This window comes from Macaca nemestrina, chromosome 11 (assembly GCF_043159975.1).
Source record: "Macaca nemestrina isolate mMacNem1 chromosome 11, mMacNem.hap1, whole genome shotgun sequence".
NCBI lineage: Eukaryota > Metazoa > Chordata > Mammalia > Primates > Cercopithecidae > Macaca > Macaca nemestrina.
In genome coordinates, this window is record NC_092135.1 from 101,179,532 (window position 1) to 101,193,031 (window position 13,500).

General features: G+C 37.7%; 1 protein-coding gene across 12 annotated transcripts in view; it reads left to right on the forward strand.

Annotated features, from left to right (window-relative positions):
• LOC105468283 (neurobeachin like 1) overlaps positions 1 to 13,500 on the forward strand; it is a 211,202-nt gene that overhangs the window by 141,544 nt on the left and 56,158 nt on the right. For all 12 annotated transcript variants that reach the window (XR_011609986.1, XM_071073225.1, XM_071073223.1 and 9 more), the window contains 3 exons: positions 3,290 to 3,416; positions 10,210 to 10,358; positions 11,295 to 11,428. Coding sequence is in view for 11 of the 12 variants with exons in the window: in XM_071073225.1 (XP_070929326.1) it covers positions 3,290 to 3,416; positions 10,210 to 10,358; positions 11,295 to 11,428 (410 nt within the window). In the remaining variant the exon portion in view is untranslated. The remainder of the gene's footprint in view (positions 1 to 3,289; positions 3,417 to 10,209; positions 10,359 to 11,294; positions 11,429 to 13,500) is intronic.

The window sequence follows — 13,500 nt, forward strand, 5'->3', positions numbered from 1 at the left end:
ACTTCAGAATTAACTGCAAAATGTTTTACCTACTCCTTAGTTTTGTCTATAGAGTATTTTCATTAACTGCCAGAATTCATGGTATTCTTTTTTTAAATATTATCTTGTTTTGTTTTACTTACCCCAATACTGCTTTTTATAAGCAACCCATTGCAGATGTATAGAATAGTGTTTTCATTATGGGCTAACCTGCAAAGCTAACCATGATTTAAAATATTATTTTGGATGGAAAATCCATTATTAACTTCAAACAGCTGACTTATGAAGCATCTTTTCGAACACACCCACTTGTAAATTAGGGAATTTGAAGAATCAAAAAGAATATATTCTTAAATGTATCAGTAAAAATATTTGGTTTGTAGTGTGGGCAACATAGTGATAAAATAAAATGTTTTGTAGCCAGGTGGCACATGCTTGTAGTTGGAGCTACTCAGAGGTGAGAAGATCGCTTGAACCCAGGAGGTCGAGGCTACAGTGAGCCACGATTGTGTTGAGCCCCGATTGTGTCACTGCATTCCAGCCTGGGCAACAGAGTGAGACCTTGTCTCAAAAAAGAAAAAACGTTTGGTTTGGCTAGGTGTGGTGGCTCATACCTGTAATCCCAGCACTTTGGGAGTCCAAGGAGAAGAGTCACTTGAGCCCAGGAGTTGGAAACCAGTCTGGACAACATAATGAGACCTCATCTCTACAAAACCATTTTAAAAGTCAACTGGGTGCAGTCATGTGCGCCCATGATCCCAGGTACTTGGGAGGCTGAGGTGGAGGATCGCTTGAGCCCAGGAGATTGAGGCTGCAGTGAGACATGATTGTACCACTTCATTCCAGCCTGGGCAACGCAGTAAAACCCTCTCTCCCAAAAAAAAATTTGATTTAAGAAATTTTTTTTTGTCTGTAATTCTTTATTAGACATGCTGTTTTCTGATTGGCAAATTTAACAACTTATTTTTAGTCCTCACCCTGCTTCCATTTTTTCTGAAGCATTTAGTGGTTATCCTCCTCTGTAAGTGTATTTCTTTCCTTCTTTCTTTTCCTGTTTGTTTGTTTGTTTTGTGAGACAGGATGTCACTCTGTCACCCAGGCTGGAGTGCAGTGGTGCAGTCACCACTCATTGCAGACTTGAGCTCCTGGGCTCAAGTGATCCTCCTGCCACAGCTTCCTGAGCAGCTGGTACTATAGATGTGTACCACCACACCCAGCTAGTTTTTTAATTTTTAAACTTTTTTTGTGGAGACAAGGTCTCCCTCTGTTGCCCAGGTTGGTCTCGAATTTCTGGGCTCAAGTGATCCTTCCACCTCAGCCTCCCAGAGTGCTGGGATTACAGGCATGAGCCATCCCACTCAGACTGTAAATATATTTCTTTCTTAGAAATATATTTTTAACCTCCTACTTTTTATATCAACTTTTAGTCTTTTTTTCTAAAACTGTTTTCCTGCACACCTTTAAATGATGATGTTCCCAGATCCATTGCTAGCATCTTGCCTTTACCTGTGCTTTTCCTAAGTGATCTCATGGCTTCCCTACCATATATGTAATGCTGCTTTCCCATCTGTATTTCTAGCTCCAACCTTCCTTTTGAACTCTAGAACAATGTTTCCAACTGGCTATTGGGATACCTGTTCCACAGTCTCCTTATGACATTTCTGAAACTGAATTTATTCTCTTTTCTCGTATATGTATTCCTTACCCTAGTTTCTGCTTCTCTTGTATCTGGTATTGTAGTTATCAGTATCTCCATATATTAGCTGCTGAAATTAAAATCCATATTATCCATGAGTCTTTCCTCATCTCTCTGAAATCCCTACATATAACAGCTCTTTAGGTACTGTGTCCTGTTGATTCTATCTCTTACATAACCTTTGAATGTTTTTCCTTATTTTCATTCCCTTTGCTATTGCCGTGGCTTAGCTTGGTGCTTTCTCCAAACTTACAGTAGCTTCCCAGCTGGCTTCCTTGCTGCAGTCCATCCTTCATTCTCCATCCTTCACCAATCTTCCATCAGATTTTCAATTCATACTGTTAACGGGATAGTACCATACATCTACATAAAGTCGATTTCCTATTTGTATCAGACTGTCTGGGCTTTCTTCTTTTCACTTTTTACTGCATTGTTATGTACTTTATTAATTAAATGTTTTAATGATAAATTAGACCTCATGAAAAAACGTGTTCAGTAGAAATAGTTACTAACTTGTTCTAGGGAAAATGTGAATCACTACTTCCCAATATAGAAGAAGGTATGATCAAACAGATTTACACAGAAAAATGCAATTGTACATTAGGTTGATTCATCTTATGTCTGAGCAATGGTATCATTTGAGAAGTTAAGGGAGGATTTGTCATCTTTATAGTGTTTTGTTATTTATAGTTACTTGCAGTATTGTGTTATTTATGTATTTTATATGAATTATTTTTGCCATAAATGAAATCTTTATTCATAGTTGTGTTAATTTTTTTCAGTCCTATAAATTATGCATATATTTGTATTACAGTTCTTATTTCAATCAGATAGTTGGAAGGTAAATATATAATAGTAGCTATCATTTATTTTATATTTAATGTGTACCAGATGTTTCACATGTATTACCTTTCATGTGCCTAACAACCTTGTGATGAAGTCTCCATTTTACAATTTAGAAAACATACATTCAGAAGGGTCATATGGCTTACTAAATGGCAAAACTAAATTTGAATCTAGGTTCACCACTTCATAGACCATGTTATTTTCATTATACCAGACCTGCCTTTTTGCAGGATGTTTAGTTTATAAAATACATTACATGTATTTCATATATATGCCTCAGAATTATGTATTAAATTCCTTGTGGTCCAGAAAGTAAACACTTTTGCTCTTGGTCTGTGTATTATTTCCCGATTAAAGACAACTTATCATATATTCTTTCTTAGTTTTGCTTTAGTACAAATGCATGTTAAAAATAGTTCTATTACATTAATACAATTAGAATATTTCTTCCTTTGACTTAATTATTGGCAACCTTTAGAATTAAATATAAATTAAGAGAGTACTTGGCCTATTTCTGAAACAAATAGTACCATTATTAAAAATAGATACTATTATTTTTAAAACATTTATTCTTTTTACCTTATGAATAGTAGTTGTCAAAATCATCATCAAACATCAAGGATTACTCTAAATCAAAGTACCATCTTTACTTATATACATATTGTTATTATCTAACAGTCAGGAACATAATTAGCAGTCAGAAATTACAGAAGGGCTATAATATTGTTTTTTACTTTATGTTTAATAGATATTTTGTGTTTAAAACAGGTATCCAACACTCACAGCCTTCCAGTGATACATTGCTTTTGGAAGTAGTGAAACAAGTAAAAGTTAGTGATATGGAGGAGGATAAATTAGACCTTCCTGAAGAGGATATATCAGCTAGAGTAAATGTGTATGTATAAATATTTAAAATTATTTTGTTCTGAGAAAGGGGATTGCAAAATCGTGGAAAAGATTTGCTTGAAATTCTAATGCCACGTATTTTCAGGGTCCAACAGTTAATGCTGTATCAGCTGTTGGGATTTTATCAGTACTGAGATTATTGAGAAAGGCTTCTTAGAACTGGGATAACATGGAACTGGACTTTGAAATTAGAAAGTATTTAGAACTGTATGATAATGAAGGCAATACATTGAGTTTGTGAGATTCAGCTATACCTGTGTTCAGATGGAAATGTACAGAACAAAATATAAACTGTTAAGCAAAAGAGAGAACATTATAAAAACAAAAGCAGAAATTCGTGAAAGAGAAAAACAGAAAGATTAAAAACATCGAAGCCTGGTTATTAAAAACAAACAACAAACTAACAAAAAGCAAAAAAAACATAAACCTCTAGCCAGACTGATTAAAAGAAAGACAACATAAATTGCCTATATTAGGATTGAAAGAGGAGATGATGCCACAAATAATAAGATGATTGAGAAGAATACTAATGATTTTATGCCTATAAGTTTGACAGCTTAGATGAAACAAATGCTTTGAAAGATGCAAATTACCCAGCCTCCCTCAAGAAGAAACAGATAACCTGAAAAGCCTTAGATACATTTTAAAATTTTTAATTTGTACTTCAAAAACTTTCTTTAAGGAAATGTAAAATATATTAATTTCCTTATCTCCTCTTTGTGTTACTGCTGTCATACATATTACATTTCTTTGTATAAGTTCAGCAATACAGTTTTATAGTTGCTGTTTTATGCAGTTATCTTTAAATGAATTATAGGAAGAACACAAATGTATGTTATTAATACTTCATGTTTGCTACATAATTATCAAGTATCATACTTGTGCACTTTATTTCTTTGTGTGTGCATTCATTTATCATCTGATAAAAATTCCTTCCAGCCTAAAAGACTTTCTTCAGTTATTTTGTGTGTGTGTTTTTGTGTGTGTGTGTGTGTTTTTGTTTGTTTGTTTGTTTGTTTTTTGAGACAGGATCTTGCTGTGTCACCTCAACTAGAGTGCAGTGGTGTGATCACAGCTCACTGGAGCCTCCACCTCCTGGTCTCAAGTGATCCTCCTGCCTCAGCCTCCTGAGTAGCTGGGACTATAGGCACACCACCATGTCTAGCTAATTTTTAAATTTTTTTTGCAGAGACAGAGTCTCACTGTATTGCCCAGGCTGGTCTCAAACCCTTGGGCCCACATGATCCTCCCGTCTTGGTTTCCCAAAGTGCTTGGATTATAGGCCACCAGAGAGTGAGCCGCTGCACGCAGCCCTCTAGTATTTCTAATAAGGAAAGTCTGATTGCCACAAACTCTCCATTTGTTTTCCAGGGAGGTCTTTATTTTTGTTAATCCAGATATATCTCACAAACATAAAATTTATCGTTTTTAATGCACACAATTCAATGGGATTTTTTAGTGTTTTCACAAATTTGTACAACCATCCCCACTGTATAATTCCAGAACATTTATATCACCCCAAAAGGAAATCTTGTACCTTTTAGTGGTCGGCCCCGGTTTTCCCCTTCTCACACACCCTGGCAACCACTAATTACTTTGTCTCTGTGGATTTGCCTACTTTGGACATTTTCTGTAACTCCTACAATTTGTGTCTGGCTTATTTTCGTTTGGAATGTTTTCAAGATTCATTCATGTCATAGCATATAAGAGTACTTTATTCCTTTTTGTGGCTGAATAATATTATAAATAATTTTCCATTTATAACCATTTATGGTTGTCCAAAATATGGATAATCACATTTTGCTTATCCATTCATCAGTCAGCATTTAGGTTGTTTCCACTTTTAGGCTATTATGAATAGTACTGCCATGAATATTCATGTACAAATTTTTGTGCAAACATAAGTTTTTAGTCGTCTTGGGTATCTACTGAGGAGTATAATAGTTAGATCATATGATAATTCTGTTTGAACTTTTGAGGAATTACCAAACTGTTTTTTACAGGGACCACATCATTTTACATTTTCACCAGCAATATATGAGTGTTCTGATTTCTCCACATCTACCCTTGTTATTTTCCTTGTGGGTTTGTAAAAATTCATTATAGCCATCCTGTATGGTTTGAAGTCATATCTATCTAATTTGCATTTTCCTAGTACCTAATAATGTTGAGCATCTTTTCATGTGCTTGTTTGCCATTAATATATCTACTTTGGAGAATATCTCTGCAAATCACTTGCCCCCCCACCCTTTTTTTTTTTTTTTTTTTTTGAGACAGAGTCTCACTCTTGTCACCCATGCTAGAGTGCAGTGGCGCAATCTCGGCTAACTGCGACCTCTGCCTCCCAAGTTCAAGCAATTCTCCTTAGCCTCCTGAGTAGCTGGGATTACAGGCGCCTGCCACCATGCATGGCTAATTTTTGTACTTCTAGTGGAGACAGGGTTTGGCCGTGTTGACCAGGCTGGTCTCAAACTCCTGACCTCAGGTGATCCACCCACCACGGCTTCCCAGAGTGCTGGGATTACAGGCGTGAGCCACCATGCCCGGCCTGGTTCTTTTTTAAAATGTTTTTAATTTCTATCTCTTTATTGATAGTCTCTATTTGATTAGCTTCATTGCTATACTTCCCTTTATTTCTTTAAACATAGTTTCCTATGTTCTTTTGATGTATTTATGATAGCTACTTTGAAGTCATTGTTAAATTGAACATCAGAGGTCTGCCAGAGACAGTTTCTTTTTATTGCTTTTGTGTTTATGGCTCATACTTTCCTTTTTCTTTGTTTTCTCATAATTTTTGTTAAAAAACTATACACTTTTGGTAACAAATTGTAGCCAATCTGGCTTCTGATCTCCCTCTGTTACGGTTGCTACTGTTGTGATTTTGTTTGTTTGTTTACTTTCCTGAACTAATTCTGTGGAGCCTGTTTTAACCTGCTGTGTGTTGCCAATGACGTCTCTATTCATTGGGTTTTGTTTTGTTTTGTTTTTTGTTGTAAAACCTGGCCTAGTAGGGATTGTCTGTGGGTCAGCATACGTTGGTGGTCAGTCATTGGTTAGAGGTTGTCTTTAGCCCCCCCTGATCCAGCTGAATGCTATAGCTCACGAGTATAATCCCAGCTATTCAGGAGGCTGAGGCAAGAGGATCACTAAAGGGCAGGAGTTTGAGACCAACCTGAGCAACATAGTGAGACCCTCTCTCTAAGAAAATAGGCCAGGCGGGCTGGGTGCAGTGGCTCATGCCTGTAATCTCAGCACTTTGGGAGTCCAAGGCAGGTGGATCATGAGGTCAGGAGATCGAGACCATTCTGGCTAACATGGTGAAACTGCATCTCTACTAAAAATACAAAAAATTAGTCGGGCGTGGTGGCGGGCACCTGTAGTCCCAGCTACTCGGAAGGCTGAGGCAGGAGAATGACGTAAACCCAGGAGGTGGAGCTTGCAATGAGCTAAGATTGCACCATTGCACTCCAGCCTGGGAAACAGAGTGAGACTCCGTCTCAAAAATAAAAAATAGAAAATAGGCCAGGTATGGTGGCTCATGCCTGTAGTCCCAGCACTTTGGGAGGCTGAGGCAGGTAGATCACGCAGTTAAGAGATTGAGACTATCCTGGCCAACATGGTGAAACACTGTCTTTACTAAAAATACAAAAATTAGCCAGGTGTGGTAGCGGGCGCCTGTAGTCCCAGCTACTCAGGAGACTGAGGAAGGAGAATTGTGCCAACTCAGGAGGCGGAGGTTGCGGTGAGCTGAGATCGCTCCACTGCACTTCAGCCTGGGTGACAGAGCAAGACTCCATCTCAAAATAAATAAATAAATAAATAAATAAATAAATAAATAAGCCAGGCATGGTGGTGGTGTGTGCCTATAGTCTTAACTATTGGGAAGGCTGAGGCAGGAAGATCCTTTGAGCCCAGGAGTTGAAAGCTGCAGTAAGCTATGATCACACCACTACGGTGCAGCCTGGGTGACAGAGCCAGACCCTACCTCTAAAATAAATATATAAATAAGCAAGACCCACCCCACCCCCCATCTCTAAAATAAAAGATCCAGTAAGACTGCCATCTTTCACCAGTGGATCTGTACATCGCTTAGGGATTACATTTAAAGTTCATGATTTATAGATCTGCCCTAATGTGAGTTTTGGGGGATTTTGTTTTGTTTTGATTTGATTGATTGATTGATTTCTTTTTTTTTTTTTTGAGATGGAGTCTTACTCTCAACTAGGCTGGAGTGCAGTGGCACGATCTCAGCTCACTGCAACCACTGCCTCCTGGGTTTGAGTGATTCTCGTGCTTCAGCCTCTCAAGTAGTTGGAATTACAGGCGTGTGCCACTACACCCAGCTAATTTTTTGTATTTTTTGTAGAGACGGGTTTCACCATGTTGGCCAGGCTGACCTCAAACTCCTGATCCCGTTTGCTCCCACCATGGCCACCCAAAGTGCTGGGATTACAGGTGTGAGCCACTGTGCCCCGCCTAATACTTAACTTTCTATGTTCGTAAAGCCACATATTCAGCCAAGAATGAGTAGCTATGTCCCAAATATATGATTTGTTTACATTATGAACTACACATGGTAAATCTTTCTTTGAAGCTTATTTTAATATTACAAATTGAGGGCCAGGCATGGTGGCCCTCAATTTGTCAGCACTTTGGGAGGCCGAGGTGGACAGATCACTTGAGTTCAGGAGCTCCAGACCAGCCTGGTCAACATGGCAAAATTCCGTCTCTACCAAAAATACAAAAAATTAGCTTGGCATGGTGGTGTGCGCCTTTGTTCTCAGCTACTTGGGAGGCTGAAGTGGAAGGAATGCTTGAGCCTGGAAGGTGGACGTTACAATGAGGCAAGATTGCACCACTGCACTCCAGCCTGGGTGTCAGAGTGAGACCCCATCTCAAAAAATGGGTGTATTAAAAATTGACTAGATTCAGTAGTATTCTTTGGTGGCATAATCAGGATTTTTATTTATATTAATTCAGTAATTTTTTTAGATTTCCTTGATTATTTTCAGGGTACTGGGGAGGGGCAGTTATATAGGGAAATATCTTGGTAGATATTCAGTCAGCTTTTTAATTGGGATTTTTTTTTTCTTTCTTTGATGACTAGTGAATTTAATGGATGCCAGACTAATTTTTTTACACTGAAGAACCAAAATACTTTTTGTCATCTAATATAAATAACTCTCAGACTATTTACTTTTTTAGGGTTACTCATTGCATTATTTATCACTGTAAATATTAATATTTCAGTGTTTGGAAAAACATTGTTTCCAGTAATTATATTTTTAAAAAGAAAAGCTTAGTTTTAAATAAATGGTTGCAACATTACAAACTTAAATTGGTGATACAGAACTCCTCATGGAAACCCACTAAAAATAAAATTAGACTTAGTCATTGGTACCCCGGACATGAGGCAGATATGAAATGTCTAGGACCAGAGAGTAGCTGGCTTAAAAGATTTAGTTGAATAACATTCTGTGAGTGGTAGGAGCTCCCGTTTCTCTCTCTTTTTTTTTTTTTTTTTTTGAGACGGAGTTGCACTCTTGTTGCCCATACTGGAGTGTAGTGGCATGATCTCAGCTCACTGCAACTCCATCTCCCAGGTTCAAGCGATTCTTTTGCCTCAGCCTCCTGAGTAGCTGGGATTATAGGCACGCACCAACACACCTGGCTAATTTTGTATTTTTAGTAGAGACGGGGTTTCTCCATGTTAGTCAGGCTGGTCTTGACCTCCCGACCTCAGGTGATCTGCCCACCTCAGCCTCCCAAAGTGCTGGGATTACAGACGTGAGCCACTGCGCCCAGCCAGGAGCTCCTATTTCTATCCTTGGCAGTTAAAGTCACCTAGGCCACCAAAAGACTGTCTCTTTCCAGTTACTTCCTCCAGCAAATATAAATAATATTCCTCCTAATATAAGGTGACTTCACTTTAAGTAAGGTATGGCAATAATAGCTCTTTGCATTATCTCCAGTTCCCTTGGTAAGGGGATGCTGTAATGGTGATGCTCTCTAGTTTTAGTTACTCTTGAAAGTCTTATTTTATAGTTTAAGATTCATATTTAGTACTTCTAATAATTATTTACAAACATCACTGCAATGCAGTCTTAGTCACAGATTCATGTATTTTGTGGGTCAATTCATGTCTCCCACAATATAGCTAAAATGACATGACCAATATTGCCTTATTTTTCAACTGTCCTCTGCTAGTTGTTTTACAGGGTCACTGTGTTTTATTATAATGGGTCGTATAAAATAAGGATGTAAAGCTTATTTTTAATGAAACTGAATCATTGAGTAATAAAAATATTTGGACACTGTTTAAGTAATTTGCTATGCAGAATATTTCTTGAGGGTAATTCAAATATTCTTTCCGGACATTAATTTGACAGATAAGTGATTTATATTTGAGGCCAGGCACGGTGGCTCATGCATATTATCCCAGCACTTTGGAAGACCAAGGTGGGTGGATCCCTTGAGCTCAGGAGATCAAAACCAGCCTGGGCAACATGGCAAAACCCCATCTCTACAAAAAATATAAAAATTAGCTGGGCATGGTGGCATGCACCTGTATTCCCAGCTACTTGGGTGGCTGAGGTGGGAGGATTGCTTGAGCCCGGGAGGCAGAGGTTGCGGTGATTGAGCTGACATTGTGCCACGGCAACAAGACCTTGTCTCAAAAAAAAGTAAAATCAGAGAGATTTATATTTAAATATGGTATTATTTTCTATTTAAGAAAAATAAATGGTTAGATTTTTCTGTTTATTGGCTTTTTGTTTTTACAGTGATGAGAAAGAAGAACAGGATCAAAAAGAAAAATTGGTATTGATGGAAGACTGTGAACTCATTACAATAATTGATGTAATTCCTGGCAGATTAGAAATCACTACTCAACACATTTACTTCTATGATGGCAGCATTGAAAAAGAAGATGGTGAGGAGTTCTGGAAAAAATGATTTTTGCTGTTCAATAATTAAGTATCCAATTTATCAATCATGAATGAGAAGAACGCAGTAAGATAGAACTGTGTATCATGTAAAAGGAGAAATGGAAAGTCAGTATGGGGTTAAATTTGTTACCAAGTGGAAGGGAATGCTTTTTAAAAATTATCGATGCATTTTTAAGGGTTTGGCTAGAGGGAATTGCTATAAACTTAAGTTACAAAATCAGTGTTTATTATTATTATTATTTTTTGAGATGGAGTTTCGTTCTTGTTGCCCAGGCTGGAGTGCAATGGTGCAATCTTGATTCACTGAGCCCTCCGCCTCCCAGGTTCAAGCAATTCTCCTGCCTCAGCCTCCCGAGTAGCTGGGCTTACAGGCACGTGCCCCCATGCCCTTCTAATTTTGTATTTTTTGTTAATAGAGACGGGGTTTCTCCATGTTGGTCAGGCTGGTCTCGAACTCCTGACCTCAGGTGATCTGCCCACCTCAGCCTCCCAAAGTGCTGGGATTACAGGTGTGAGCCACCACACGCATTTTATCATACCTTTGTCTTCATTTTATCTTCATTTTATCATACCTTTGTATGTGTACTTATTCCTATAGGCTTCTCATGTCATCCTTTATGTGATAATAAAAGAATGATTAAATCTAAGATACCAACATACAGAGAAAAGGAAAACTGTTTCTGAGGTGTATTCAGAATTATCTTGTGTTCTAATGGGAAGGCAGTAGAATAGTTATAGAACTTTAAAATAGTTCTGAAAGAACCAGTTTAAATATCCAACACATTTAACAAATGGTTTATATAGTATAGAAATTGAATTCCTTTTTCCTAAAGCCTTTTGTCAAGAACTAAAAGGTATTTTCTACATAGCATGAGTAACTTTATATGGTATCTCAGTCACAAGATTTCTTCTCTTTTCAGGAGTAGGTTTTGATTTCAAGTGGCCTCATTCTCAAATTCGAGAGATTCACCTCCGGCGTTACAACTTAAGAAGATCAGCCCTTGAGATTTTTCATGTTGACCAATCCAACTACTTTCTCAATTTCAAAAAAGAGGTATGTACTGTGGTCTCAGGAAATCCCAAAATACTGGCTTTAAATACGTTTCCAGCTAGTGAGCTCTAATGGAACTTTGGGCTGTATTCTTTTGTCAAGACAAAATGTTAGAGGAAAAAATATATACTTTGGGGGCTAATCAGTGTATGAATTTTTGTTGAGATTTACTTATGTTTGAGTTTTGGTGAAGTTCAGCTTTTATATATATGGCTAGATAAAGTAGAATTTTTAGTGCCTCATTACATTCACTTGTGATGTAATATTCAATATGTTAGCTATGAGTAGATTTAGTAAATTAGATTGGTTTCAAATTCAAAAATAATGAGGAATCTGTTTCTTCTAGGAATATAGTAAATTCTTAAGTAATGTAGGTTGTTAAGTGCATATGCTCTAAAGCCAGATTACCAGGGTCCAAGTACTGTCTCCACCACTAGCTGTGTAAGCTTGGGCTCGTTACTGAGAATGCTTGGGCCTGGCCTTCCTTCCCTCTCTCATTCACTTGAGGTCAGATATGTACTACAGTTTGACAGCTCTCCCCACCTTGCATAGCTCTGCCATTTTCTCTCGCAGGCATCTCCTCTAGTAAAATACTTGCATTTTAATTCTATCTTGGCATCTGCTTTTCAGAAGACTCACATTAGCACACACAATAACTAATTTTCCATTCTTCTGTGGAACCCAGGTTTACTTATTGATGATTTGATTAAGATGTTTAAAGACCATTCTTCTAGTTTTACAAAAGGAAGTCTTTTTACTGTTACGAGAAAGTTTTCCTTCAAAGGAAAATACAAAGCATGTGTTTTATGGAAAGCTGTGTCATGTAATTAAACTAAGTCTGCCCCTGCTAAGTACTAGGTGTTTGTATAACTTTATTGTCTTTAAAGCATATTTGTGTAAAGTATCTAATCTTTATAACAACCATGACATTAAATGTGGCAAATTTGGCCAGACACAGTGGCTCACGTCTGTAATCCCAGCACTTTGGGAGGCCAAGGTGGGTGGATCACCTGAAGTCAGGAGTTCAAGACCACCCTGGCCAACATGGTGAAACCCTGTTTCTACTAATAATACAAAAATTAGCCAGTCGTGGTGGCACATAACCTGTAATCCCAGCTACCTGGGATGCTGAGGCAGGAGAATCACTTGAACCTGGGAGGCAGAGATTGCAGTGAGCCAAGATCACGCTATTGCACTCCAGCCTCAGCAACAAGAGTGAAACTCCGTCTCCAAAATAAATAAATAAATAAATAAATAATAAAGCAGATTCTGGCTGGGTACGATAGCTCACACCTATAGTCCTAGCACTTTGGGAGGCAGAGGCGGCTGGATCACTTGAGGTCAAGAGTTTGAGACCAGCCTGCCCAACATGGTGAAACCCATCTCTACTAAAAATACAAAAATTAGCTGGGCACGGCGATGCACACCTATAATCCCAACTACTCGAGAGGCTGAGGTAGGAGAATTGCTTGAACTCTGGAGGCAGAGGTTACAGTGAACCGAGGTCATGCCCGTGCACTCTAGCCTGGGTGACAGAGCGAGACTCCATCTCAAAAAAAAAAAAAAAGGCAAATTCCATTATTCCTTTTTTAATAGTTGAAGAAACTATAAGTGAATTTTATAACTTTGCATGTGTATAGCCCTGAATAATTCACAGTACTATAAGGATAGATATTATGTTTAATTTACAAATGAGACTCAGTAAATTAATTTATTTGTCAAGATGATTAGTAAATTGCAGAACTAAATTTGAAGTATACTTGAGCAAGTTTTCTAATTCAAAGTCTAATAATCCTTCCGTGATACACAATAACTTTTGTAAAACATACATGGCTTGATTTCAGCAAGTACAATAGAGAAATTAAAACCATAATCTACTGTTTATATGAAATTTCCAGAACAGGCAAACCCATAGAGACAGAAATTAGATTAGTAGTTGTCAGGGAATGGGAAGGAGGCAGAATTGAGAAGTAGCTGTTTGTGACGATGGAATTTCTATTTGAGGTGATAAAAAATTTCTAAAGTTAGATAATGGTGATAGTCACACAACTGTTTGAATATAGTAAAAAAAAAAA